This window comes from Cimex lectularius, unplaced genomic scaffold (genome assembly GCF_000648675.2).
Source record: "Cimex lectularius strain Harlan isolate CLEC.00 unplaced genomic scaffold, Clec_2.1 scaffold90, whole genome shotgun sequence".
Classification (NCBI taxonomy): domain Eukaryota; kingdom Metazoa; phylum Arthropoda; class Insecta; order Hemiptera; family Cimicidae; genus Cimex; species Cimex lectularius.
This window is the reverse complement of record NW_019392684.1, coordinates 929,462-955,004: the sequence shown is the minus strand read 5'-3', so window position 1 is coordinate 955,004 and position 25,543 is coordinate 929,462. Positions and strand designations below refer to the sequence as shown.

At 34.1% G+C, this 25,543-nt stretch overlaps 2 protein-coding genes across 3 annotated transcripts in view; one reads left to right on the top strand and one right to left on the bottom strand.

Annotated features, from left to right (window-relative positions):
- Positions 1 to 2,350, top strand: part of LOC106672159 (homeobox protein DBX1) — a 48,814-nt gene extending 46,464 nt beyond the window's left edge. For both annotated transcript variants that reach the window (XM_024225732.1, XM_014403355.2), the window contains exon 6: positions 806 to 2,350. The gene's annotated coding sequence lies outside the window, so the exon portion shown is untranslated. The remainder of the gene's footprint in view (positions 1 to 805) is intronic.
- A 5,562-nt stretch (positions 2,351 to 7,912) lies between these two features.
- LOC106672152 (ubiquitin-conjugating enzyme E2 Q2) lies at positions 7,913 to 25,543 on the bottom strand. The gene is made up of 9 exons (XM_014403339.2): positions 24,865 to 25,543; positions 24,473 to 24,577; positions 13,028 to 13,115; positions 12,823 to 12,965; positions 12,531 to 12,690; positions 12,250 to 12,470; positions 12,031 to 12,177; positions 9,298 to 9,364; positions 7,913 to 9,219 (listed from the first exon to the last, which is right to left on the bottom strand). The coding sequence occupies exons 1-9, from the start codon at positions 25,024 to 25,026 to the stop codon at positions 9,188 to 9,190; spliced, it is 1,125 nt and encodes a 374-aa protein (XP_014258825.1). The 5' UTR covers positions 25,027 to 25,543; the 3' UTR covers positions 7,913 to 9,187.

The following is a 25,543-nucleotide window of genomic DNA, read 5'->3' as shown; positions in this document are numbered from 1 at the left end:
CATGTTACTATCTTGATATTGTACAGTCGTGAGAAGACTCTCCCGCCATCTAGATCGGCCTGATAGGTGGAAATAGTTATCGCAATTGTTACTGCTATTCTCTTAGCTATTATCACTTATAAACACCTGTATCAAACTTTCATGATTGCAGAGTTGTCAGTTGACAGCTCGTTAGTACCTACGTAGGAAGTTTCGTTAAAAATGTCATGTCAATCCTTTCATGTTAGAAAAATAATCTAAGTTGAATATTTTTTTAATGTGTAGCGATTAGTGACCGTTAATCGATAGTTATTCAGATATAGTGAGATGCGGTCGGGTGTGATGTAGGTTTCAAAAAAACATTTTCTTTATCGTGCCAACGTTTCGATCTTTTATTGAGATCATCTTCAGGGCTCAAAGTGTTTGTCTTCTGTGTAATTGTGCCATCCTTGGGTGTCGTGTTGAGAGTGCCCTCACACAAGGATGGCACAATTACACAGAAGATCGAAACGTTGGCACGATAAAGAAAATGTTTTTCTGAAACCTACATCACACCCGACCGCATCTCACGATATCTGAATAACTATTTTTTAATGTTTTCTTTTTTTATATCATAGTTCCTCCTTGTAACTTTCCTAAAAAAATATGAGGCAAAATAGCAATAATAAGTTAAGAAAAATTATTCTATAAAAACAGCATTTAAATTGCATGCTCACAGGTTTTAGTACCCTAGCTATCCCTAACCATCCATATAGATTAGTGCTCCACATTTTTCAATAGATATTTTCATTAAAAATGTGCTAAAGTAAAAATTGGACTGTTTCAGATGGCTGAACTGTGCTAAGTGATCGATATGGAACCAAATCTCCTCTTTCGATTTCAACATTTAATTGCTAAAAAATATATATATTATATATAATTTATATTAAGATTTTATATTATTGTTTATTGTTACCAAATGCTTTTAGGCATATGCCAACCGAACTTGCTTTGGATTATCCGATATTTTTATGACTTTTTTTGGCAGTTTTGTAAATAGAATAAATTTAAATCGACCCTTTCAGATAGTAGTGGAGAGATGAGAATTTACTTTTTCAAAGCGGGATATTATTTTTACGAGAAATTTGTTCAATAGAGGGTGGGACCGAGATTGGTACACTAAAGATTTCAAAAGGAAAAACTTCAAACACTCACTGTTACAAGAAATAATAATGATAAACATTTAAAAGAAAAAACAAAAATTATATAACAAATAATAATGAAAAACCAGTGTGTACATAAATGATATATGTTCATGTATTTATTGTATAACTAATATTAACAAAGTTAGTGTAATGTCTTATGGAAAGTCTGTAAAAATTAAATTCATTATAAATATTTATATTAGATTTTTTTCCTTGGATGTAATGGACATAGACATACAACTTCACCGGGGAAAAGATCATCCTGGCGCGGGTTCCCGGGCACACTAACCTGGAACGAACAATCAGATAAGGCAGGAATGATAGTCACGTAGAGACCACACGACCTCTTGCACTCTGTACCTCCTGCAGATTTACAAAGAACAAGTGCTAATGTAATAAAATATGAATGGAGAACCCCCTGATACAAAGAGCCACGTCCAAATTATACAAATTTAATAAAGACATCCCTGGCTTGTGGATACTGGGTCTCACATGTCATACTTCCAGGTGCACATAGATCATACAGAGATCACATACACCTCATGAGGGGGAGACCTCGAAGGTGCCCAGTTGGGTGAAGAATTGATCACGGTAGAGCACATAATATTAATAACAGACTGCAAAGAGATATATCCCGAATGACCTATGCGAGGTGTCTTGGGACAGCAGGTACAGATCGCTTATTATCCCTAATTACCTCGAGTAATATCGAGTACTCTGGGGTAGCGTGAAGTGGTTAGCTAAATCTACTCCCACGGAAAATCTCTGCCTGTACATCCAGGAGGAAAAATCTTGTTCCTTCGAGACTGCGTGTGCTTTGATGCGAATTTGTGTAGAACCATTTCCCTCTTGGAACCACTTGGTGTCCTGCAGTGTGGTAGTCGAAGGGTACGTGTCCTTTGATGCGAATTTGTGCAGAACCATTTCCCTCTTGGAATCTCTTGATGTCCTGCAGTGTGGTAGTCGAAGGTTGCGAGTGCTTTGATACGAATTTGGGCAGAACCATTTCCCTCTTGGAACCACTTGGTGTCCTGCAGTGTGGTAGTCGAAGGGTACGTGTCCTTTGATGCGAATTTGTGCAGAACCATTTCCCTCTTGGAATCTCTTGATGTCCTGCAGTGTGGTAATCGAAGGTTGCGTGTGCTTGCTCCAAACTATGAAAATTTATGTTGCGAAAAGAAAAAAAATTGACTTATTTTTTGTTTATTTTCTTTTCAAAGTAATTTAGTACTGTGATGTAGTTGTTTCTTTCGTTTTTTGAGTTTTATTAGCCGAGTTATATAGGCACTCACTTGTGCTCCGAACACTGGGTTCACAAGAGATAATCCAAGCAGTTTTCGATCAGGAAGTATGGACCTGAATAACTTGTCATTAATTTCACAGCATCCGGGATTAAATACCATTCAATCCAAAACAGACCTCCTTCTTGTACATTCCGCCACCTCCTATCTTGTTCACTGTACAATCTGGACATTTCCTCTTTGCCCTTCATTAGGTTTCTGTAAGCTTGATACCACACTTTATCCATTTCTTTCTTCGTTCTAGCTGACCACAACTTGTCATCCACCAGAACCTTCAAACAGTAACGCTGGTATAAGTCTGTCCCGAAGAAAATCATTGCAGGTGTATTCATAGTAGGTGCATGTTTTTCATTATTTAATGTCACAACAACGAACCATAATTCAAATTCCTACTCCTTTTGTTCTGAAGAATGGTAAAGGGTAATAGGTGTTTCTAGTGATGATATGAACCGTTCGATGTTTCTTTGTGGGTAATGTGGTATGTTCAAGCGATAAGTTAATCCCCATCTTGAAACAAAACGACTTATATTCTATGCTTTTAAACCCAGGGCCATTGCCGGAGACTAATTTTACACAGCCCATGTCGAGCGAAAATACAGTTTTTCAAACATAGTATCACTGTTTCAGATGTTGTGTTTTTTGTAGTAATTGCCCAAAAAATTTGGAAAATGCATCTAAAGCCAAAAATACACATTTGCCTCCTCCTCATGATGATTTGAAGAGCGGACCCAAGAAATCGACATAAAGTTTTACCGTTGGGCGATCTTCAAATGTTGACTCATCTTTCTTTCCTGTTTAGTCGGGCTTTAACCGCGCGCAAGAAAGACAACTTGCATATCGAATCCATATCTCTGCGCATTTTTGTATAAATAAAAACATTTTTTATTTTGTTGTACATCTTTTTAAATCCTAGATTCGCGCCCATAGGGGAGGAATGATAATATTGAAAAATCATTTCCAGACAAGAAAATGGTATCACAACCTTAGGCCGCTTCATGGTCTCAGTTTGGTAGTGTTCTGATACACTCGGTAAAGTTTTCTACTCTGCCTTTGCATGATGATGATGATGATCACTTTGCCTTGATATGTCTCCGAACATGGGATCATTTTTCTGATGGGTAGATAATGGTATAAACACTTCTGGGTGTCTTACCAAGTACTCTTGGAAATGTATGGATGACAGAAAGGGCATGTGTCATAATTTTTACTGATCGTTCAGTACCCTACAAGTGAAAGCTACTGGTCTAATTATCCCGTCATTTTCTTGGGTTTATACACCGGCATCGTCAAAACTTGATAGCTAGAAATCATCGATTTTATTTGTTGAAACGCCATTTTGCATTCTTTGTTCCAAATAAAACATGTTTTTCTTCGAGTGCATTTAAAGACGCTGCAATAGTGGGGAAAGAGGCAAGTATTTATTTAAACAGCCCTCTGCGCCCCAAAAAACTGGGTAAACTTTAAATTTTGGGAGGCAGAGATTTCCTTAATCTCTCTGATGCACTGGGAATCAATTTTTGTACCTAATTATGTGACCCATGAACTTAATTTCCTTTCAGCTGGATTTTGTCCGAGTTTGTAGTCAGTTCTGTTTGACTCAACTTGTTCAAAACATGTGACACGTGTTCGCTACGGTCTTCCCGATTTTATTTCTATTTTAGTATTCCGATTACCCATGTTCCAAGTGTTGATAGCAATCACCAATCACCTAGATTGCTGGATATCTTCTAAATGCTCAACGGATTTACCAACCGAGGAACAGCTACGTGCAACACACCCGCCGCGGCAAGAGAGATGCACCTTTTAACCAAACATGTTTTTTACTCTTGGCAGTCTCCCCACTGGAGAACATGGATAAAAACTACTAACATGGATATACCAGTGGAAAAGTCAACGTCCTCGAAGGGAGCGGGGCTACACGCTCTGTATCCCTCCTGCCCTTCACACCGGACGCCTCAACGCGACGCCCGCCACCACACCCCCGATCACCTGAACCGCCGAGCAGACCTACTCTTTTTAAATCTCGATTTCGGGATCTGAGACATGCTCAAACAATATTTTGTATACGTCTTGTCTACCCTATACTATAAGTGATTCCAGAGTAATAGGCCTAGCAATTCCCTGCAAAGAGTAAACTCGATATATCTAGTCCTTCCTTCTATCTACATATTCAGGGCATCAACATACCAAATCCAAAATTACAGTCACAAGTGGCAAAGTTTGGGGACTAACTCATACCCATCCTATACTTGTGAGCTCCCCATAATCCATGTTCAATCCGGATGTGAACTAATATCGAATAAAATTATTTAGAGGCCGTGCTAACTATACTACGGCATCCTTGGTAGTATAGAGAACCTTGTCTGGTATATCAGTCCTCGTGTGGATCCAATGTGGATCCTCTGCCAATCGTCCAGCTAGCCAGTATTCGTCTAGTGGCTCGTCGTAATAGTGGCTATAATGGCCACCTGCAGTTACCGGGATGCCGGTTAGGTGTCACCACCAGTTTTGAATGGTCTTACCCTCCACTCTGCAGCCAATCTAAGTAGAGCCATTTCGTATATAAGCAGGGGCACTGCCTCACTCACTTCAGACTCATCTACTCGACGAAATTTCACCTTGCACCTTAGGACTCGTCTACCCGACGAGGTCTCAACCATCACTAATTAGTTCAACATAATCATTGCCCCCCCCCCAGTGTTAAACCTATTTATTACTAAATTACTTTTATTTCTGACGAATTATAGAATTCTTACCAGGAGCTTTCAATTCTTCTGTCTGTTTATACATTGAATCCATTTTGACTAAATCTGTAGTTGTTCTTCACTTCTTTTATAACTCCAACCCCTTGGTCATAGGAGGCACGATATTTCACTTTTACCAGTTTCATTTATGAGGAAACGTTTCGAAAAATTCCACTTCACTTTTTTTTACCTATAAACCAAAGACTAGAATTTGAACCTTAACAATTACAATGCTTGAAATTTATAACGACGAATCGTCTATTCCAGTGATGCCATGGGCCGAGGTATGGTCTTACCACGTTTCCCTATCGCAGGGAAAGAGTGATATGAACTTCCCATATAACAAAATTTTCCAACAAATCCCTTCAAGAGTTGATGATTTTTGGTCGGTGGGAAGTTGGTGTCTGAGAGGATCGAGAAGTTGAAGGAAGAGTGCAAACCGCCATGGTTGCATGGTTGCCAATGCCAAGAGGATAGGTTTCTCCTTTTCGGCCGAAAAGTCGAGGGCAATCCACTTCTGTAGACTGAGGAGGGAACATGATCCCCCACAGCTCCAGATGGGGAACGAAGCTCTTGGGTATGCGGTTGTAATGCTCAAGGTTTCTCGGTATGACCTTCGACGAGAAGCTAAGATGGCAACCACATATCGTGAACATGGAAGTGCAGTGCAAGCGGGTCATCAACCTCCTGAGGTACCTCTCCAAATTTAAGTGGGGAGCAGAAAGAGAAGTGTTGATGACCCTTTTTAAAACGGTGCTGTGCCAGAAATTATTTTACGGTTGTATGGACTATGGTTCGGCAAGAAGAACACGCCTCAAAAAATTAGACAGGATATATATATGCAAGGCCTAAGACTAGTGACAGGCGCGTTCAGGACAAGCCCACTCGATAGCATATGTGTAGAGGCAGGGGTTCTCCTCCCTGCTGTAAAAAGAGAAGAAATAACGTTGAAATGTTATGCGAGCAAATGGGCAAAGCCGAACCATTTCTTACATAAGACCCTTTTTGACCCCCAACTCCAGCGAAAGATACTCTCTCTTGAGGACCCGTACAAGGCCGTTGGCCATAAGAGCCAAGGAAATTTTAGCGGCATGGGGAGTAGAGCTGAACCAAGTGGAGGTAGAAAACCTACCTGAAACACCCCCCTGGTTACTCCCTGCCTTCATCGTACAGTGGGATTTGGCAAAATTAAAAAAGAACGAGACACCCCACTACGTATATAAAGGAATTTTTGAAGCCCTGAAAAACGAATGTAGAGATGCCAGACCCGTCTGTGCAGAGGGCATGGGGTGTGCCGTGTACACGGAGGGAGAAACAAAAAAATTGTCACTCCCTCCCGCCACAAGCGTGTACATGGCGGAACTATATGCCATTTCCCTCACACTGAGCATAATAAAGTCAGCGTCATTTGTAGTATATACCGACTCGCTCAGTGCGGTCCAGAAGCTCAGGAGAAGAAGCTCCGTGGACCCATTAGTAACCAAAATAAAACAACAATTAAAAGGGATCGACACAGTTGGGAATAAGGTCGTGTTGGTGTGGGTTACCGGGAACGAAGAAGCAACAGGGCGGCCAAAGAGGCAGCCAGAGGACCTCATGACGCTTCCCAACCTATACGCCTAGCAGATCTCAAGTTATTAATTTCAAATACGATAAAAGAATAATGGATAAACCGCTGGTCGCGGAAAAATAGAAATAACCCTGCCCTTCTAGCAGGAAAGCGACCGCATAGGTGCCCATTATGCAAGGATAGAGTAACAGTCGAGCACCTTTTCAATTGTAAAGGCTCGATGTTTATAGGCAATATTTTGGAATATCATCGGACCTGTGTGTAGTCTTGGGGCACAGCAGCGAGCACAAATCGCTGTACCGGTACCTCAGGGCTATAGGGACTTTCAAATGGATATAGTTTATGTGTGTTTGCGCTGTGCTTATATTGTGTCATGTTTATGTTTATTAGGATGAATGTAATTTATTAGCGAGAAAAGAAGGGGTTATTTACCCCGCCCCGAGGAATAACGAGTACTCTGGGGTGAGTTGTGATGTCTGGAGAGCAAAAGTAAGTTATTAGCGCGAATGGAGTGGGTTCGGCCATACCCCGAGGAATGTCGAGTACTCTGGGGGAGTGAATGTGACCAGACTTCTACGTTTGTGGCGATATATGTTGTATTGTATGTTGTGTATCTATTCTTAAATTGACAACCTGAGGTACTAACAAGATGCTAGCATTTTTCTCTCTTTTAATGGCCTTATGAACTGTGCATATTAGCCAAGGAGTATATGAATTTTTTTTGGGGGGGGAAGGGAAAGGAGTGCGACGAAAGCTCAAGTGACCATGATTCGTACAATTTCAGTTGATACAATAACACTCGAGAATATTCTCCTCTATTTAGTACTTTCAATGCAACCAGGGGATCATCTATTCTAACCAATAGGAAATTTTCAAAAATTGCTCTCTGGGAGAAGGTGAAAATTAAAATTTCAACTTGAATTGATTGTGTTAAATGTTTAACGTTTTGTCACTAATTTGTAAGAGTAATAAAATGAATTTGGCATACACAATTACTATAATTATATTGTAAAAGAACTCATGATCTTGGAAGAAAAAAAGTACGAATTATTAAAGTTGTCTTGTAGGTATTTTAATGTAAAATGTAAATATGAAAAAGTTTAAAAGGACAGGTGATGTTAAGAATATTAAGACTTTTTTTTACAAATCGTTTATTTAAGTTAGTGACCACCAGTAAAACACTGACCACTTACAAATAATATTTACAAACATTGGGTTTTTGTTTTATCGAGAAAACTGGACTGGAAGTACTGCTTCAAAGAAATATATATGAAAACGTTGTAGTATGAAAGAATAAAACTTCTATGTACAAGTTCTACCACAACGTTTGTAAAAACAAAAACAAACAAAAAATGGAATGTCCGATTAATAAAGATGGATGGCGACATTTAATCCAAAAAACGGTAACTATATGCAGAGGGAAATTTGGAAATAAAAGCATAACAACCTGCACCCTCGTAAAAGCGAATCGTTACATGCAATTCGAACAAGGACTAATACATATAATCTTTATACAGGAACGAATGGTATATTAGTTCTTCAAAGTGTGTACAATGTTCTTTTTTTATACTTGAATGTTTTTATATATAAATTTATACAAACACCACAAATAATATTATGTGGTAAAACTTAAAAAAATTTTAACAATGACTTTTTTCCTTAATCATTTTTCATGATAAACAAGCAATTTGAGCGTTTCACCCGAAACAAAATTCTTTCTATTCTAGTCTCAAAATAATCTTACAAATAATATTTTTGTTTTTAAAAAAAACTTTTGTAGGCATTTCGCTGAAACAATAATGTTTATAACAAATTGAATTTCTTCTTGCAGTTTGTTATTAAGAAAAAATTGGTGACAAAAAGCTTTTGTATAGAAATATAACTGAGTATTTCAATTTATAACTAACTATAAGTTTAATTTTTTTTTCAAATGAGAATGTATTGATGTAAAATATGTGTATAATATTCTATATTGTGTCTAAGATATTATGTTCTAAAAACAAGAATCTCAAATACAAACTGAATACGCTAATAATTATGCTATAATTGAAACAAATAATCTGTCATATAAGATGTAAATATAAAAGATATAAGATAGAGAGATAGAGATAAGAGAGAAAAAAAGAAAAAATAAAGCACAATAAAGCTACTTGAGTTTTTTTGTGAGTTACAGTCTTATAGAACAAATAAATCAAACTATATATATATATAAGGTATTAAATTACATTATTACATTGTCTGCAAGTAGCTTGTTTTTTGTTTAGGGAACATAATATACACAGGGATTTAAAAAAATATCCGATTCTAAACAACACTAATTCACTTTAGCAGGGTTCATATATTATCCGTTCACTTTTTGAGTCGAATTGGGAAAACAACACACACACACTCACACACACACACAGAATTTTAACCATCTTCTTTAGGGGGTGTGAACCAGCCTAGAAATACAGAAAACAATTTGGGATAAGTGTACTGAGCCTTTATTAAATTTAATGTTTGATTGTATTATAATTTACCATTTTTCTCGTGTATTTGTACTAACGATCTGAAAGACTGTTGAGCTCTAGCCAAACTGTACTGCCCCTGCAAAAATCAAATACAATTATCTAACGTATATTAATTAAAATATTTATATGAATGTATGGCAAAGTGATCTGTAAGAATGTCTCAGACAGGTCCTTGGGACAAAACTCTAGGAGGTATTTGGTGTGTAGATTTTTGTGTTTGTTAACATGGATATGTTTTTGGGCTGGATCCACAAATTTTTTTATATTGGCTAGTGAGGTTAGGTTATGTAGGGTTAGTGTTAATTATTATTATTATTGAAATATGTGTGTGATGTTTAAACAATTAAATGTAATAGAATTAATTAAGGTTTTAAGTTGATATAAATTGTATGATATTATTTGGTCAAGTGGACCACGAAAAATAGTGAAATTAAATGTAATGATGGACTGGATGACATCTCATGCCATTGTTTTGTTCCTTATTGGTTATTCCTGTTGTTATTTGTTGTTGTATTGTTCCTTATAGGTTGTCTACCAAGAAAATTAATGCAAATTTAAGGTCAACTTTTCCTTATTATCAAATATGGTAACCATACAATAGCCAATGTTACATAATAGATGAATCATTTGTCATGGTAGTCATGTCTGACCTTTTATAAGATTAGATCCAATAGTAAGAAAAAAGAAGTTCTCTGTCAAGTCTGACAGTAGGCCACGCATTTACTGGAACTGGATCCAATTGTCTGAAAATGTTAGCTCTGTCAAGTCTGACAATAGGCCACACATTTACTATAGCTGGATATGATTGTCTGAAAAGCTTTTTGGATTTGTCAGTCAAACGTTAGGCCACACACATCTTTATTAGTGGATAAATTACTACTAGTGGATTTGATTGTTTGAACAATTTTGTATTTGTCAGTTAAACAACATACCACAAAATTTAGTACAGCCTTATTTGATAGTCTGAAAAGGTTTTTGTATTTAGCAGTCTGACAGCAGGCCAAGACTGCAACTGGATCAGACTGCTTGATTCTGTAGTTGGATGGCTAGCCAATATTTCATGATAGCTGAACCATTTGCCATGGTAGTCAAGTCCCGTAGACATGTCTGAATTAACATTTTATAAGATCAGATCCAAAAGTATGAAAAAGGTTGTTAAGATTTGTGAGTCAGACGGCAGACCGCCAATTAACCTAATCCGATTATCTGGAAAGGGTTTTGGACATTTCCAAAAAATTATTTTTTACTTACAGTTTGTTTTCAATGAATGATTCAGATTTCGAGCATTAAACGCTCACATCAGGTTAAAAGAGTTAACTACAAACACGTCTCTCGACATGAATTGTAAGAGTGAACATGACACAATGTTCTAATGAGAAGCTGGTTTTTATTGAATTCAATTTTGAAAGGGATAAAACGTGAATTACAACACAACTAAATATTATCCTAAGAAATACTGTAGGAAATATTTTTAAATTAGTGATTCATTTGTATGTCAAATATTATTTAATTACATGTTTAAAATGAAAGGTAAATAAAAAATTATTTATCATGCAAAAAGCATTTTTCTACCTGTTTAATTTAATATTTTTCTATTTCAAATTTCTCAAACCAATCTATTTGTATATTGTCTGAAAAGGTTTTTAGATCTGTTAGTCATACAATATGCCACACATTTACTATAATTGGATTTGATTGTAAAGGTTTTTTTGATCTGTGATGAACCTGCAATTTGGCCCTCTCCAATCTTTCTAGTCTGCCTATGGAATGGTGGTATGAAAAGTAAGTTGAAGTAATGGGTTAGCTAAATTGAATATTTAAAAGTGAGGAAGTGGATGACAATGATGATATACTGATGATGATAACAGGGGTGACCAGATTCAGCCAGCGACGAGGGTGCCCTCTGCCAGGTTGAGCGAGATGTTGACGAGAAGTGGGGACCAGCTGGTACAGACAGGCGAAGCTCGAGCTTAAACTGGTCAGCATAGACGAGTTGGAGAAAAAGGTGAAAAAGGACTTGATTTAAAAAAAAAAAATTTTGGACTTTATTTCCTTATCGTCATGGAGCGGGGAGTTTGTGTGTGTGAGGGGAGAACTGCCTTTTATTATTATTAATTATTATTATTGTAGAAGAGAACTTGTTTTATTTCCTTTTTGTTTTCGGGCATATTTTATTTTATTTTTTTATATTTCACCCCGAGAGTTGCCTGTTTCCTGAAAAAGAAAAGAAAAACAGTGTGGCGCCCGATTATTTTATTTTTGGAGACAAAGAGGGCAACAGAAAAAAATCACTGAGCCTAGGTGGATTGTCGATGGTCCAAGGAAGAACCGGTAATGGAATTAACTTGTTTCTAGATTTTTTATAACATATAAAGCATCACAATTATTACTAATCATAATGTAAAAATGAGTAATTCAAGAAAATAAAACAATTCATACCTTTAAAAATCAAAAACATCACAAAAACATAGGTGTACAATAAATAAGTTAAATGAGTAGGCCTCCCACTCTGTATTTTTTAAATGGAATTAAGTACTCTCAATTATTTTCTTATACACTGACTTAGTCAAAATTAAGATGAATTATTTTCTTTTCTTAAAGTCTTGAAGCACAAAAAAGAGGGGGGAGCAAAAAATAAATTAATTTATTTAAAAAAATAGTACCTGGCCAACATTAAGATGAATTTTTTTTTCTCTTTTTTCTTAAAAAAAAAAAAAATAAATAAATTTAAAAAAATAGTACCTGGCCAACAACCTTAGGCGCCCCGAATTGTATCCGCGCTTTCCCCTTGACAAGTGTCGCTGCAATCTGCATTATTACGGCTTCAACCGTATATGCCGAACTCCAGCCCTGCTTTGTTAGAAGTTCCATACAAATCGCTCCCCCAACCTGTTAAAAAAGGATTTGTTCTTTTTAACTGAAAGAAAAGGCAAGAAAGCAATGCAAATTTTCGAGACTTACTAAAACGTAACCTCCAGAAATTATAGGATGAACAACCCTAACGAAAGGCGGTTCAAAAGGGTACGTCTCCTTAAAAAGCATGTTGAGAAGTATCGAATCTTTACCCTCTTTTTCTTTCAGCTCCATTAAATCATTATGAAGCGGCGAATCAGGGTCCACGCTCATTAAACGGACGTTCCACTCGTACAGCGATTCACTCACAAGGTCAATACTGTACATGCCTAAACAATAGAAGAAAATCTATTTATATACATACTCTGGGGTTAAAAACAGAAGCAGACCTTTCTTAAAAGAATCGGAGCGGTATATATCCCGTAATTCTTTCATTAATCGGTCCGTCGCTTGGACCGAACCGGACACAGACCCTTTGAGGTGATCTTGTCTTTGGGTATGCCTAAGCCTTTCTAGCACTGCTAGATGTTCAACTCCCATGTCATCAGCCTATGTTTAACAAAAATTAGAAAACAACCTTATAATTAAATGTCACTTATATTACCTTATTTTTTTTATCTTAGTTTTATCTTATTTTATAATTATTAATCCTATCTTATAATTAAATTTGACGTATATTACCTTATTTTTGTTTGGTGGTTCTGGATCGTCCATCTCGAGATGAAGGTCTTCATCATCATCTGCCTCCTCATCTTCCTCATCCTCATCATCGTTGTGAGGAGGAGTCGGAGGGGCTTCCATAGGAACAGAACATGGCCAATAACCTTTAAAGAAAAAAAAATATATTGGCTTTCATCATAACATACTTATTCAAAATTAATCTTACCGAGCCTTAGCCTTTCGAGCTCCTCGGGCTCTGGTACGCTGTGCAGTTGGCATAATTGCCTCACAAGGATTCCTACTTGTCTAATGACCTATAAACCAGTTATTGTCAAAAATTAATTGATTAATTTTAAAAATATGTATTAATACTAAAATGAAAAATCTGTTTTTTTTTTATATAAAAAAAGTACGAATGTACAAGATGTTAAATTTGATCAATTTAATCTTACTTAAATAAACGAACACATTATTGTTTTTTCCTGATAATTGAGCAACACAAGATGACCAACGGAAAAAAAGTTTTAAATTTCGAAATCTAAAAACATCAGCTACTATGTGTTTACTGACTAAGAAAGGGTTTTCTTTCAAATAGCTGTTTGAAGTTTATTTTATTTTATAATAAATTAATTCACAAGTTTTTAATGTAAAACAATGTACTGGCTTGGCTAAGGTAGTAAGACAAGGCTTGGCACTATTTAGAACAAGTTTGTTGGAGAACATCTGCCCATCGAAAATTCAGCTGGAAAGGAATAACTGGACTTTTTTCAGCAGCTGCCTTCTTAAACAATGGTTTTGCAATAGAAAAAAATTCTGTATCAAATAAAAAGGACCCATTTAAAAGTATAACTGGCACTGCAATTGTAATACGTTGTTATGAAACAAAAGACCCAAACATCAATTGGGTCTGACTATATGAGTTTCCAAAAAATGCCAGGCAGGTTAAAGTGAACTGTCAAGTCAAACTGTACATATAATAATTCAACTATTATATATTTTTATAAATATTATATATTTTCAAGTATATATTTTTTATTATAATTGACACTATATCATTTTTTGTTCCTTTGATTTTATAAATATTGTATTTTGCACAAATTCAAAAAAACTAGATTGGACAAATTCAACAGAACCACACAGAGTTAATAATTATTATTGGTGCAATTTATCTCAATTTGTACAAATAATGTTATCTTTCAATAACAATAAGAAAAAAAAAGCACTCCGTTTAGTGCAGTCAACTAATGACAAGATGGCTTAAAAAACGTAATTTCCCATTATTAGGTCATGAGATCAAAGCTAGATTGATTCTTCTGAATAAATGTTGCACTTACAGTGCACAAAAAGGTTATCTGATGATTGCACAATAATGAAATTAGTTCAAAAACTTTTTTTAAACTAAGCGAATTTATGTCATGAAAGGAATGTGTCAGCGTGTCAAGTCAATCTAATAATTAAATCCTTGTAACAAGAGGTTTTATTTTTTTAATCAAAAATAAAGCAATAGAATTATTATGATTAAGCCTTAATGATGGCAACTAGTAATAACATAAACAATAAAATGTATTCCAATTGAGGCGAGCATTATGTAACAAACTCGCACGTACGTTTTGAATTTATGAGTGGTCAATAATTGATCTTCTGAGAAAACAACAATAAAAACAGATTTTTATAAATTTTCTCCTCTAAAATACAGAAGGAATAACTTTTTTTTATCATTTGATTATGTCAGATAAATTAGAAATGGACTTTTTAATATTGTTAGTTAACTGCAGCATAAGAATAGCAATGGTAAAGAACAAAACTTTAATTGTCCTTACTTTTCAGACAAGGCAAGCAACATAAAAATTCACAGAATTTTGTTTATATTTTATTGCTTAAAAAATGTAGAATTTTGTCTTTGGACTCTTGGTGATAAAAAATATACACATAATGCAGATAGTGACTTGCATTTGATAGAAGAAAAAATGGACAGACAAAATTATAATCAGTAAAACTTGTACAAATCTCTATGCAATTAAGGAAAAAAGCCAGACAACAAGTTTGTTTTGTCCAGAGCAGATGTGAAATACAAAAAGCAGAATCATTTCATTTTCTCAATATTTCTTTTAATTTTTGAAAGATGGCAGAAAACATTAAAAAATTCTAATAGCAAGTACAACAGCCTTGACGTATTGACAACATGTAGTAACAGCATAAAACAACTATCCTTGTGCTATTTTAGCCCGACAATGTTTTCTGGCATTATTAAACACATTTGTATAAGAAGTGGTAAATGGTTTAAGAAAATACAAATTTAATGTCTATTTATTCTCTGACCATAAATCATTTTAAATAAAATGTTAAATGTCCATTATTTAAAAACTTCCAAACTGAATAGTGGCTAGTTAATAAAACAATTAAAAAAAGCAAACAAAATAAGATATTACAAATATTAAATTATAATAATTTTTCTCTTTTAATGGCCTTATGAACTGCATATTAGCCAAGGAGATGTGTATTATATGCATTTGGGGGGGGGGGGAAGGAGTGCGTGAAAAAAGGTGCGATGATAGGAATCAAACCAACAACCGCAGCCAGGAGTCTATCGCGCTAACCACTCGGCTACCAAGGTCCTCAATGATAATAAATCAATCATATCTATGGTTCTGTGTTAGTTTAAACCTGTGTCTTGCCAGAGATATTAAAAAAAAATAATAGTTTTCAAATTCGTTGTTAAAAAAATTTGAATAAATCTTCACGACTGAAGAATTGAAACACAATTGACACAATTGAAACTGACCAGTGTGGATTGAAAATAAAATGTGGGAATTTTAAAGACAAAACATTCTTGTTATTGGTTGATTGCATAAAAATAAATCATTTGAGTTAGCAAAGAAATTATATGTATTAAAGCACCAAATGCAGCAGATAGTAATGAAGAACTAAGCATTTCAATCACAGAATAGCAATAACGGAAAATACAATATGTGCTGAAAGTCAAGGATCATATGGGGTTTAAAAAAATCCTAGTCAGAAGTTACATAAAAAAATATTGAAGAAAGGTTGTTTTCCGACTAATTACTATAGAATCAATAAAATTTTCTTTTTCTACTTTAACCATTAGGTAGTATTTTTGTTACCAATTCAAATCATTTCAGCAACATGGACGATACTTGGTTACAATCCACTTTAATTTATTTATTATGATAACTATTATATATTATAGTTTCTTGTTTTGTTTTTTTATTCAGTTTTTTTAAATCAAGTTTCACATGTCACAACCTAAAGACTGCCCATCTGAACTTCTTTGTGATTTGTCATTTCAATCGAAATCCACTTTTGCTATTTTTCTCTCATAGTTAACATAGTTAATAACTTACAATTAATTAAGGTTTTTAGTTGAGATGAAAAAAAGTTAATGGCACGAGCGGGATTCGAACCCACGATTTTCGGCTAGATACGGTGGGGTTGAGATAGGAAGTTGATGTCCGAGTGGATCGAGGTCACGATAGCTCAAGTGGTAGAGCAGCAGTGTATCTAGCCGAAGATTGTGGGTTCGAATCCCGCTCGTGCCCTTAACTTTTTTCATCTCAACTAAAAACCTTAATTAATTGTAATGTATTAATTGGTCAAGCGGACCACGAAATTAGTGAATTTAATAGTTAATAACTAAAGCGAAATTGTGTTTTTTAATGATCCCACCAAAGCACATTATGGGAAATGTTTTACTTTACGACTACTCAAAATTGAAATCCACTTCTTTATTTTTCTCACATTACAATTAAAACAAATAACCAATGTAATAAGAACATTTCATAATCATACCACCACCTGTCATTGAATTATTTATTTTTACACTTGTCCATTAACAAAGAAATTTGCAATTACTATTACGATGCCCTACGTACATATTTATCAATTCTATATTTTACAGACATTCATTTAATTATTTGATATCAAATAGCTACTTGATTGAATGGTACTTAAAAGGAAAGAATATATTTAAGAATGAATGAGAGTGTCATCAATCAATCGGTTTTCCGTGTATTTACAGTAATAAAAATTGCTCGTTTTGAAGAACTGAAAATTATGCTGACATGTCACTGTCATTTTGAGATTACGGACAATTAAATAATTAACAATGCTTCAAATTCACAATTATTCCTTAGACCCCATCACAAATATTTATTGATAAAAATTATTTAGAGATGCGATCTGATGCGATGTAGGTTTCAAAAAAACATTTTCTTTATTGAATATATGCCAATATTTCGTTCTTTATTGAGATTATCTTCAGGGCCTGGGATTAATAAACATCGTTTAATATGAATTTATATGACGATATGCACAATATAGAAATTTTAGGTTTAATCACAGTATTTGTACTCACTCAAAGTGTGTTTTCTGTGTAGATGTGTCGTTGTGTGACGTGTTAGTGAGATATTTGTTTTTTGTTTATATATGTTTGATTTTGAAGGAGTGGGGAAGGAAGTAAGGATAGAAATCGATTTTTCTATGAGGAGTCGGCTTCTTTGAGGTGAAAGAGACTGACAATGGAAAAAAGGGTAATGGTTTATCGTTCGGGCCTAGTTTGCCTTTCAGGATTATTACGGAAAGGAGAGATAAATTGATGGGGATTTAGACTATGAAGAAATGTTTGATGATTGGAGTGTAATGATTGTTTTATATCTTACAATTAATTAAGGTTTTCAGTTGAGATAAAAAAGTCAATGGCACGAGTGGGATTCGAACCCACGATCTTCAGCTTGATACGCTGCTGCTCTACCACTTGAGCTATCGTGACCTCGATCCACTCAGATACCCTTCCCACCTCAACCACACATTTTGAATTTTCCCTCCTTTTTGCCATTCGAATCCTGCTCGTGCCATTGACTTTTTTATCTCAACTGAAAACCTTACTTAATTGTAAGATATTAACTGGTTAAGCAGACCACGAAATTAGTGAACTGAAATTGTTTTATATGTTGTATTATATGTTTTGTATGTTATACATATGCTATTGATATTGAATTTGATTTACATCAGTGTACCTGCGGCTGGGCTGATTTTACATGTGCTGTTCTGCAATTGATTCTGTGTTTATTTCTGTTTATGTAAACCATTTTTAAAAAGTTATGTTTATGTTTGTTTTGCTCTGTGTTTAATATTTTTGGACTGTTGAAATTGAAATTGTTTTGTGTTCAAAATGGTGAGTAGCCAATGCTGTAGGATTTTGTTTGGGTGCTTTAGCAATCATAAGACAATTTATACATATTACAGGTCAATTGTTCAATTTTTAACTTTAAACTGCAATTTATAGTTGTAAAAAATTTTCAATAAAAAATCCATCCTATTGCATTTTTTACAGATTAAAAAAATAGTGATTTTGTTAATTCTGTTCATTGAAATCTTAAAAGTAAGTTATTTTTATACATTCTTTACTATATCTAATAAAAAAAGGTCATGTCTTTCATACTTATCAAATCATTAACACAGCATAACATATATTTTCCATCCGGCTGTTATCAACAGTGATTCTTTCTATGCTTTTGGATCTGATTAAGCTGGATTTTATATACTTTTTTTATGTCTTGACATTAAATATAATGGTAACTGATTCTATAAAAATTGAATCAATAAGGCATCAGTGGTCACAAATGTTAGAGCATTGACACCGTCTCCTCACTGAAAGGGTCCCGAATTGATGGAATTGATCCCTAAGTACTACTAAGTACTTACAAATGGACTTTTTCCCCTCTAAAAACAGGCTGATATAAGACTAATTACATGACCTCTGCTGTAGTGAACCCCATAAAAAATCCAATAAATCATGATATTAAAAAATAAAAATAAAAAATATTGCACATTAAGGGTAATTTGTTTTTGTTTATCTGGAATTAAAATTATGACTTTTATTTTCCTTCCAGATAAGTAAAAAATCCAATTATAAAACATTGCTGTCAAAACTGGACACAAGTGAAGACAAAATAGTTGATTTATATTTATGATACATGTATATATGAATGAAATTATAATTATAAACATCTTTTTGTTTTTCAATGGTCAAGACCAAAATGAACTAAATTTCAGGTTCATCACCTCACAAAATCACACAAACAACACACAATCTCACAACTATTTAAGTAATTGCTGGATAGTTATCATCCTGGTCTACCTATCACCCTGGATTTGCACTGAAATGCATTTGAATTAACAAAAATCAGCAAGGATAGGTAGACCACAATGATAGATAAATATTAGGCAATAGGTTTATTACAACACAGAACACATGAGAAAATTTCATAATCTAACTATTTGTTTATTTAAAAAAAAAAAAAAAAAAAAAAAGTTTATTTGCGACACAATTTAAAAAAAAAATGGTTGAAAAATGTAAAAGGTTTTATATAAGGATAAGGAATATCCTTTTCATACTGCATTTTATTACCAATGAACATTTTATATTTATTTCACTGCAGATTTAAAACAATCTACATGGTTATTACGATGTTGTGGATTTTAACGGTAGTAGTCTTATTTTATTGAAAAACTATTAGGAACGGAAAATATTTTAACAATTTGACATAATGACAGAACTAATGAAACAACGTTTTTATTAATAAATATTGAAATAGGGTTTCATATTGGAAAATTTCTGACTACTACAAATCATAATGTAAAAAATAAAATGCACTTCAACTAATTTTGTTTTACACTTTTATGTAAAAACCTTATAATTTCCAAGATACTTAACATCCAATGAACATTTGAATTAATGGACAAAAGGGCAATTTGATTTTAGTGTGTAAACATCATGACATACAGTCTACGTAAAATAAGTAAACAAAATAATCTTTCTTTGGGTATCAAACAATGTACAAACTGAATAAAAGTATAAAATTTCAATATAAAATTGTTCTATTAATGATCACCAACCTTGTATAATTTATGGAGAAAAAGGGTAAGATTTTGCAGAATTTTACTAACAAACATTTCCATATAAAATAAAATTCAACTGACGCTGGTGGCAATTTACAAAGTAACAATAATATGTAACCCACAAGTATTTAATGAGGAGCTGTTTTGATTTGGAACAATTCAAAACGAAAATACCTGTGATACTTGTTTCCAGGACAAAGGGAAAAGATACAGCATGTACCAACCGCAGCCTTAGCGAATTTGTAATTAGTGCCCACAAATATAAAACTGGTTTATTCTCATCCCTACATTTAATTAGCATTAAGGAGAGAAGCATAAATTGGGTACCTTTAACTTATTCCAAATCCACAAACCATTTCTGGTCTGGATTAACCCAATTGGACAATAACAAGGAAAATAAGCATTATATGCCTTTGTATTTTAAATTTTAAACTGTCAAGGTGTTCAAAGTTTTTCTCAAAGAAAGCATCAATGTCACCATTGCTGAAGTTGGCGAAGGTGGAGAGTACGATTGTACTAATATATTCAAGTGTACTCCCATTGTCATTTATTACTTCATTCTATCTCAATTTTATTTCCATTCATGATAACTCACTAGATCAAATTGCATGGCAAAAAGTCCAAGTTTATTCAAGAAGGGTGCAGTGCAGCTTCCTCGTAAAATTTAAAGTTAAGTTCAGTAAAGCTAGGGGTTTAATGTTTAATCTTAATAATTAACTTTAATTAAATTAAAGTTTAATCTTATGTCCATCCATAAGATTAAAAAAAGAGATAACAAAAGTGAAGAAATATAAAACGTAATTATAACCTTCACAGTTATGCTTGATTCATGATGATTTTATGACAAGATTATAGATCGTATGATTATTTCTTTAGGGTTTTCACCAAAAGTGTTTTGGAGTAGTTTTGAAGTTACTGATTTCTTAATATAATAGATTATATTAACTATGTAATTAAATAAATTATTGTTTGATTTTAAAAAAATGTAATGGTAATATATAGTGGATTGACGAAAGGTTAAGATTTTACAGAATTAATAGACATGACCTTCCACATAAAATAAGCTGATAAAATAAGGTTATTTGATATAAATTAATATCCAAAAGTAAACAAACATAAATTTTCAATGTATAAATATTTATAAATGTCCTTTTTACATGAAAAATATAAAAATGCAACAATAATTTAGAGTTATGCTTCCATATCTGTCAATTAATTATGTTTACTGTCTAATGAGTTTTAGTTTTTTGTTTTTTAATTTCAACATCCTTGTTTACCTTAAAAGTATAAGAATATAAAATGATTTTTACATCCAATAAAAAATGGCTTGCCTGTCAAAATATAGGAAAAAAAAGAGGGACGACTAAAAATAAGAAATGAATAAATATTACTATAACTTTGTCATGCTTCAATTTGTGATTATTTTCTGTCATGATTACATGCAGTATGATTATTTCTTTAGGGTTTTCACTAAAAGTATTTTGGAGTAGTTTCGAAGTCAAATGCTTTCTTAATATAACATGGATTGTAATTAACTTTTATTATATTTACTAAAATAAATTATTATTTTATTAACTGAATGTCTAGGTTTTAAATATGTAAATATGGTGATGGAAAAAAGTTAGATATAAAATTACTACTACGACAAGCATTTCCACATTAATTATTTCAGCAAAATAAAGGCTATTAGGTACCAATTAACGTCAAAAAATAGGCATAGATATAAATTTATAATGTATAAATCTATCACTAAAAGTGTAAAAAGATATTAAAAAATTAGAGGGTATGTTTTGGTTTAAATTGATTTATTGTATGTTTACATATGTAATGAGTTTTAAATTTTTTTTATTGTAAAATGGTCATGGAATTTTTTTTGAAATTTTATAAAATTACTATGACAAGCCTTTCCACATTAATTAGGCCAACAAAATAAAGGTTATTTGGTACCAATTAACACCCAAAAGTAGTCACAGATTTAATGTTTACTTGGCGAGTGTAAAAACAATAATAAACTAGAGGGTTGTTTTGATTGATATTCATTTATTCTTCATTTACATTTTTTACTTTTAATTTTNAAAAAAAAAAAAAAAAAAAAAAAAAAAAAAAAAAAAAAAAAAAAAAAAAAAAAAAAAAAAAAAAAAAAAAAAAAAAAAAAAAAAAAAAAAAAAAAAAAAAAAAATGATTAGTCCATCCATGAAAAGGGACAACAAAACAAATTAGTATAAAATGTTATTATAACCTTCAGAATTATTTTCAATTAAATTAAATTCAATTAAATAATTAAGGTTTTGGTTGAGATAAAAAAGCCAGTGTCACAAGCAGGATTCGAACCCATGACCTTCGGCTAAATACGCCGCTGCTCTACCATTTGAGCTATCGTGACTTTGATCCACTCGGACACTAACTTCCCACCACCTCAACCCCACTTTTTTAATTTTCCCTCTTTTTTGCCATTTTTCAATTAATTAATTTAAAAGAATTTAATTGGCCAATCTGACCACAAAACCTAATTGATTTAGCTTCAGAATTATGCTTTGATTTATGATTATTTTATGACAAGATTCATACATATAGTATTGCTTTAAGGTTTTCACTGAAAGTGTTTTAGGGTACTTTACAAGCGAAATGTTTTCTTAATACAACATGGTGGGATTGTAATTAACTTTTATTATATGTACTAACAATTAACAATAAGGTTAAGATTTTACATAATTAATAGACAGGACTTTTCATACCAAATAAGCCGATGAAATAAGGAAATTGATTAAATTAATGTGCAAAACTAAACACCAACATCCATTAACATGACTAGTCTAAAAATATGACAATAATCTAGAGTTATTTTTCCGTTTCTGTCAATGTATTATGTTTTCTGTCTAATAAGTTTTAGTGGTGCTTTTTATTTCAATTGTCCTAGTTTACCTTAAAATTGTAGGAATATAGAATAGCTTATGCATCCAATAAAAAATGGTTAATCCTTCCATGAACAGGGACAACAAAACAAATTAGTATAAAATGTTATTATAACCTTCAGAGTTATGCTTTGATTTATAATTATTTTATGACAAGATTGATACATAGAAGAAGAAGAAAAATAACTTTATTCTGGGACTGGTGTCCCCTAAGAATAATTTACATGAATTAAATAAAGGAAGTTCCTTCTATGAAGTTTAAAAAAAAAAAAAAAAAAAAAAAAAAATATATATATTAAACAAAAATAACAAATGTTAACGTGAGGTCTCTGCTTGGAGGGAGAGGAGGTGATTATACAGGTGGGATTTAAAGGAGGAAAAGGAGGCAGCGTGACGAATATAAAGGGGAAGGGAGTTCTAGAGTTTAGGGGGGTTGTATGTTGCGGAAGGATAAGGTCGATTGGGGATGAGCGGGTCTTACGAGTGAGATGTGAGGAGTTGAATTGGAGGGATTGGATGATGTAAGGAGGACGACAAGTGTGGATGGATTGGAAAAGAAAGCAACCTAGGAAATACTGTGCACGGAAGGAGTGGAATAGCCAGGAAAGTTGGGAATACACCGTGCCGTACACAAATCTTACGCAACAATTCATAATACGCTTCAATCGTGTGTTCTCCCCCTCCAAGAGACCATCGTATGCCAAACAGCTATAATCGAAGAAGGGAAGATACAAGGAGTTTGCGAGTGGAGAAAGGTAAGAGAAGCCAGGACCGACGAAACAGGCTGAGGGAGGCAATGGAATGGTGGGAAATTTGGGTAATGTGAGAATGCCAGGAAAGGTTTTGGTCAAAGACTACTCCTAGGTTTTTAACCGAAGAGCAGAAGGGGATGGGATGGTTATTTAGCATGAGAGGTGGGATGCTGGGGAGGAAATTGAGGAGTTGCCTGGACCCGATAATTATGGCGGTGGATTTGGACGGATTGGGATACATATAGTATAATTATTGTTTAAAGTGTTTAAGGGTAATTTCAAAGCCAAATGTTTTCTTAATATAACATTGTGAGATTGTAATTAACTTTTATTATATGTACTAAAATAAATGCTTATTTTATTAACAAAATGACAAGGTTTTGAATAGGTAAAATATAGCGATTGCCAAAAAGTTTGAAATTTTACAGAATTAATACTATGACAGACCTTACTCAAAATAAGGGTTATCTGATTTTGATTAATGCCCAAACGTAAACACATATTAAAAACGTTCAATGTAAATGTACTTGTAATTATAATTGTCCTTGTTATTTAAAAGTGTGGACTTACAAAATATGAAGAATACACTGTTATGATATGATTTTATGATTATTTATGCTATGAATTTGTTTTTCGAGTTTTTCACTAAAAGTTTATGAGAAATAGTTTTTCAAATAGTTGTGAAACTAATTCTTTTTTTATTTATTTATTTTTTTTTACGAGGGTTGGCAACAGCAGAGGTAATATAAACCCTCAGGGTGTCGGTGTTTTTGAAAAAAAGCACATTTGAAACTAATTCCAACGGGCAAGATTGGTAATTAATAAAATATAATTAATTAAATCGGTTGGGCAAGGGAGAGAAAACGCAGGAATGTATTTCATAGGTGCGCGTTTCGTTTTGAAATGGCAATGGTAAAGAAGTTGAAATGTTTTAATGTCTTGCCTTTGTCTTGTGCAAGGAGAAACAAAACACAAAGGACCCTTATTTTATATTTATCGACTCGACCGGGACAAAATAAAACAACGACAAAAAGAGAAAAAATGAAGGTAATTAATTTTGTATTATTGTGCACACAAAAACGGACTTACGTGGTTGTCGGGTCCGGAGGTTTTCGACAGGGTCTGGACAGCATTCGTGACACTGGTGTCCTCGGATTCGGCGAACCAGACGGGCGGTGTCGTCGGGTAAGTTTCCTAGTTGGGAAAAAGAAAATCCGTCAATTTTGTTGTAAATTGCGCGTCGGAACGGGCCTCGGATTTGTCAGCGGGTCCGCCTTTGTTATCATTTAGCCGAGATTCGGGCCACGGGGTTGAAAGCGAACCCTGTACAGTTATATGCGACCGTGGGACGAGGTACGGTTCACGTCCTTTGTTCGGGGATACCTGACCACCCGAGGCACAAAAAAAAAAGGAAACGAGGGGGGAAAATATATCACCAGTTAAGATTATTTTTTGTTTTATGAGGAAAATCATTGACTTACGGTGATGTTGGCGTTTATCTCGTACTTTTTCCCATTGCTGCCGACGAATTTACAATTTAGCTCGTCGACACTCGCGGAGACGATTTGGAAACGGTCGTGCGTTTTTGGAAAGACGGCCTCTAACGTTTTGATCTCTTGCTTCAGAGTGATGAGGCAGGCCATTTGCGGTCGTCTCTAACGTAAAAATCCAGTTTTGATCTTCGTTCTTCCCCTCGGGAGAGACGGGGCCTCGTTTTTGGCGTGGCGATCCTCGGAGCAGGGCTTTTACGGGAATATGGCGTCGAAAGGACAGCGGACGAAACCGAAGTCGGACACGGACTGAAACGAAGCTCGGCTCATTCCGGCCCTTTCCGCCGCAGTGCTTTAATGATCCGTCCGCCGACGATCATAGTCGCTTCCAAGTTCCACAATCCACAGTAGACGTGATACCACTCTCTTCTCTTTTCTTCTTCTCTCTCTCTCTCTCTTCGATGAGAAAAAAATGACCAGGGCCTCTCCTCGAGGAAAAGCACGGAGGAAAATCTTGCGTAAATCTCCCCTCGAAGCCCGTCCGCAGTCCGGACGGCAGGCTCGGTCCTCGGGAAAACGTCCGCCTCCAACCGCGCGCTCTCCACTTCTTCTCGAATTCTCTTTTCGGGCAAAAAAACAAAAAATCAACTACAACAGCTCCTAAAACGTT

Bases quoted from the DNA above. Each gene is read 5' to 3' on its own strand.
- LOC106672152 (XM_014403339.2), bottom strand. From the start codon at position 25,026: ATGGCCTGCCTCATCACTCTGAAGCAAGAGATCAAAACGTTAGAGGCC. The intron at 24,578-24,864 runs GTAAGTCAATGA...TTTCCCAACTAG, and splicing joins AGATAAACGCCAACATCACC to GAAACTTACCCGACGACACC. The intron at 12,966-13,027 runs GTAAGATTAATT...TTTTCTTTAAAG, and splicing joins GCTCGAAAGGCTAAGGCTCG to GTTATTGGCCATGTTCTGTT.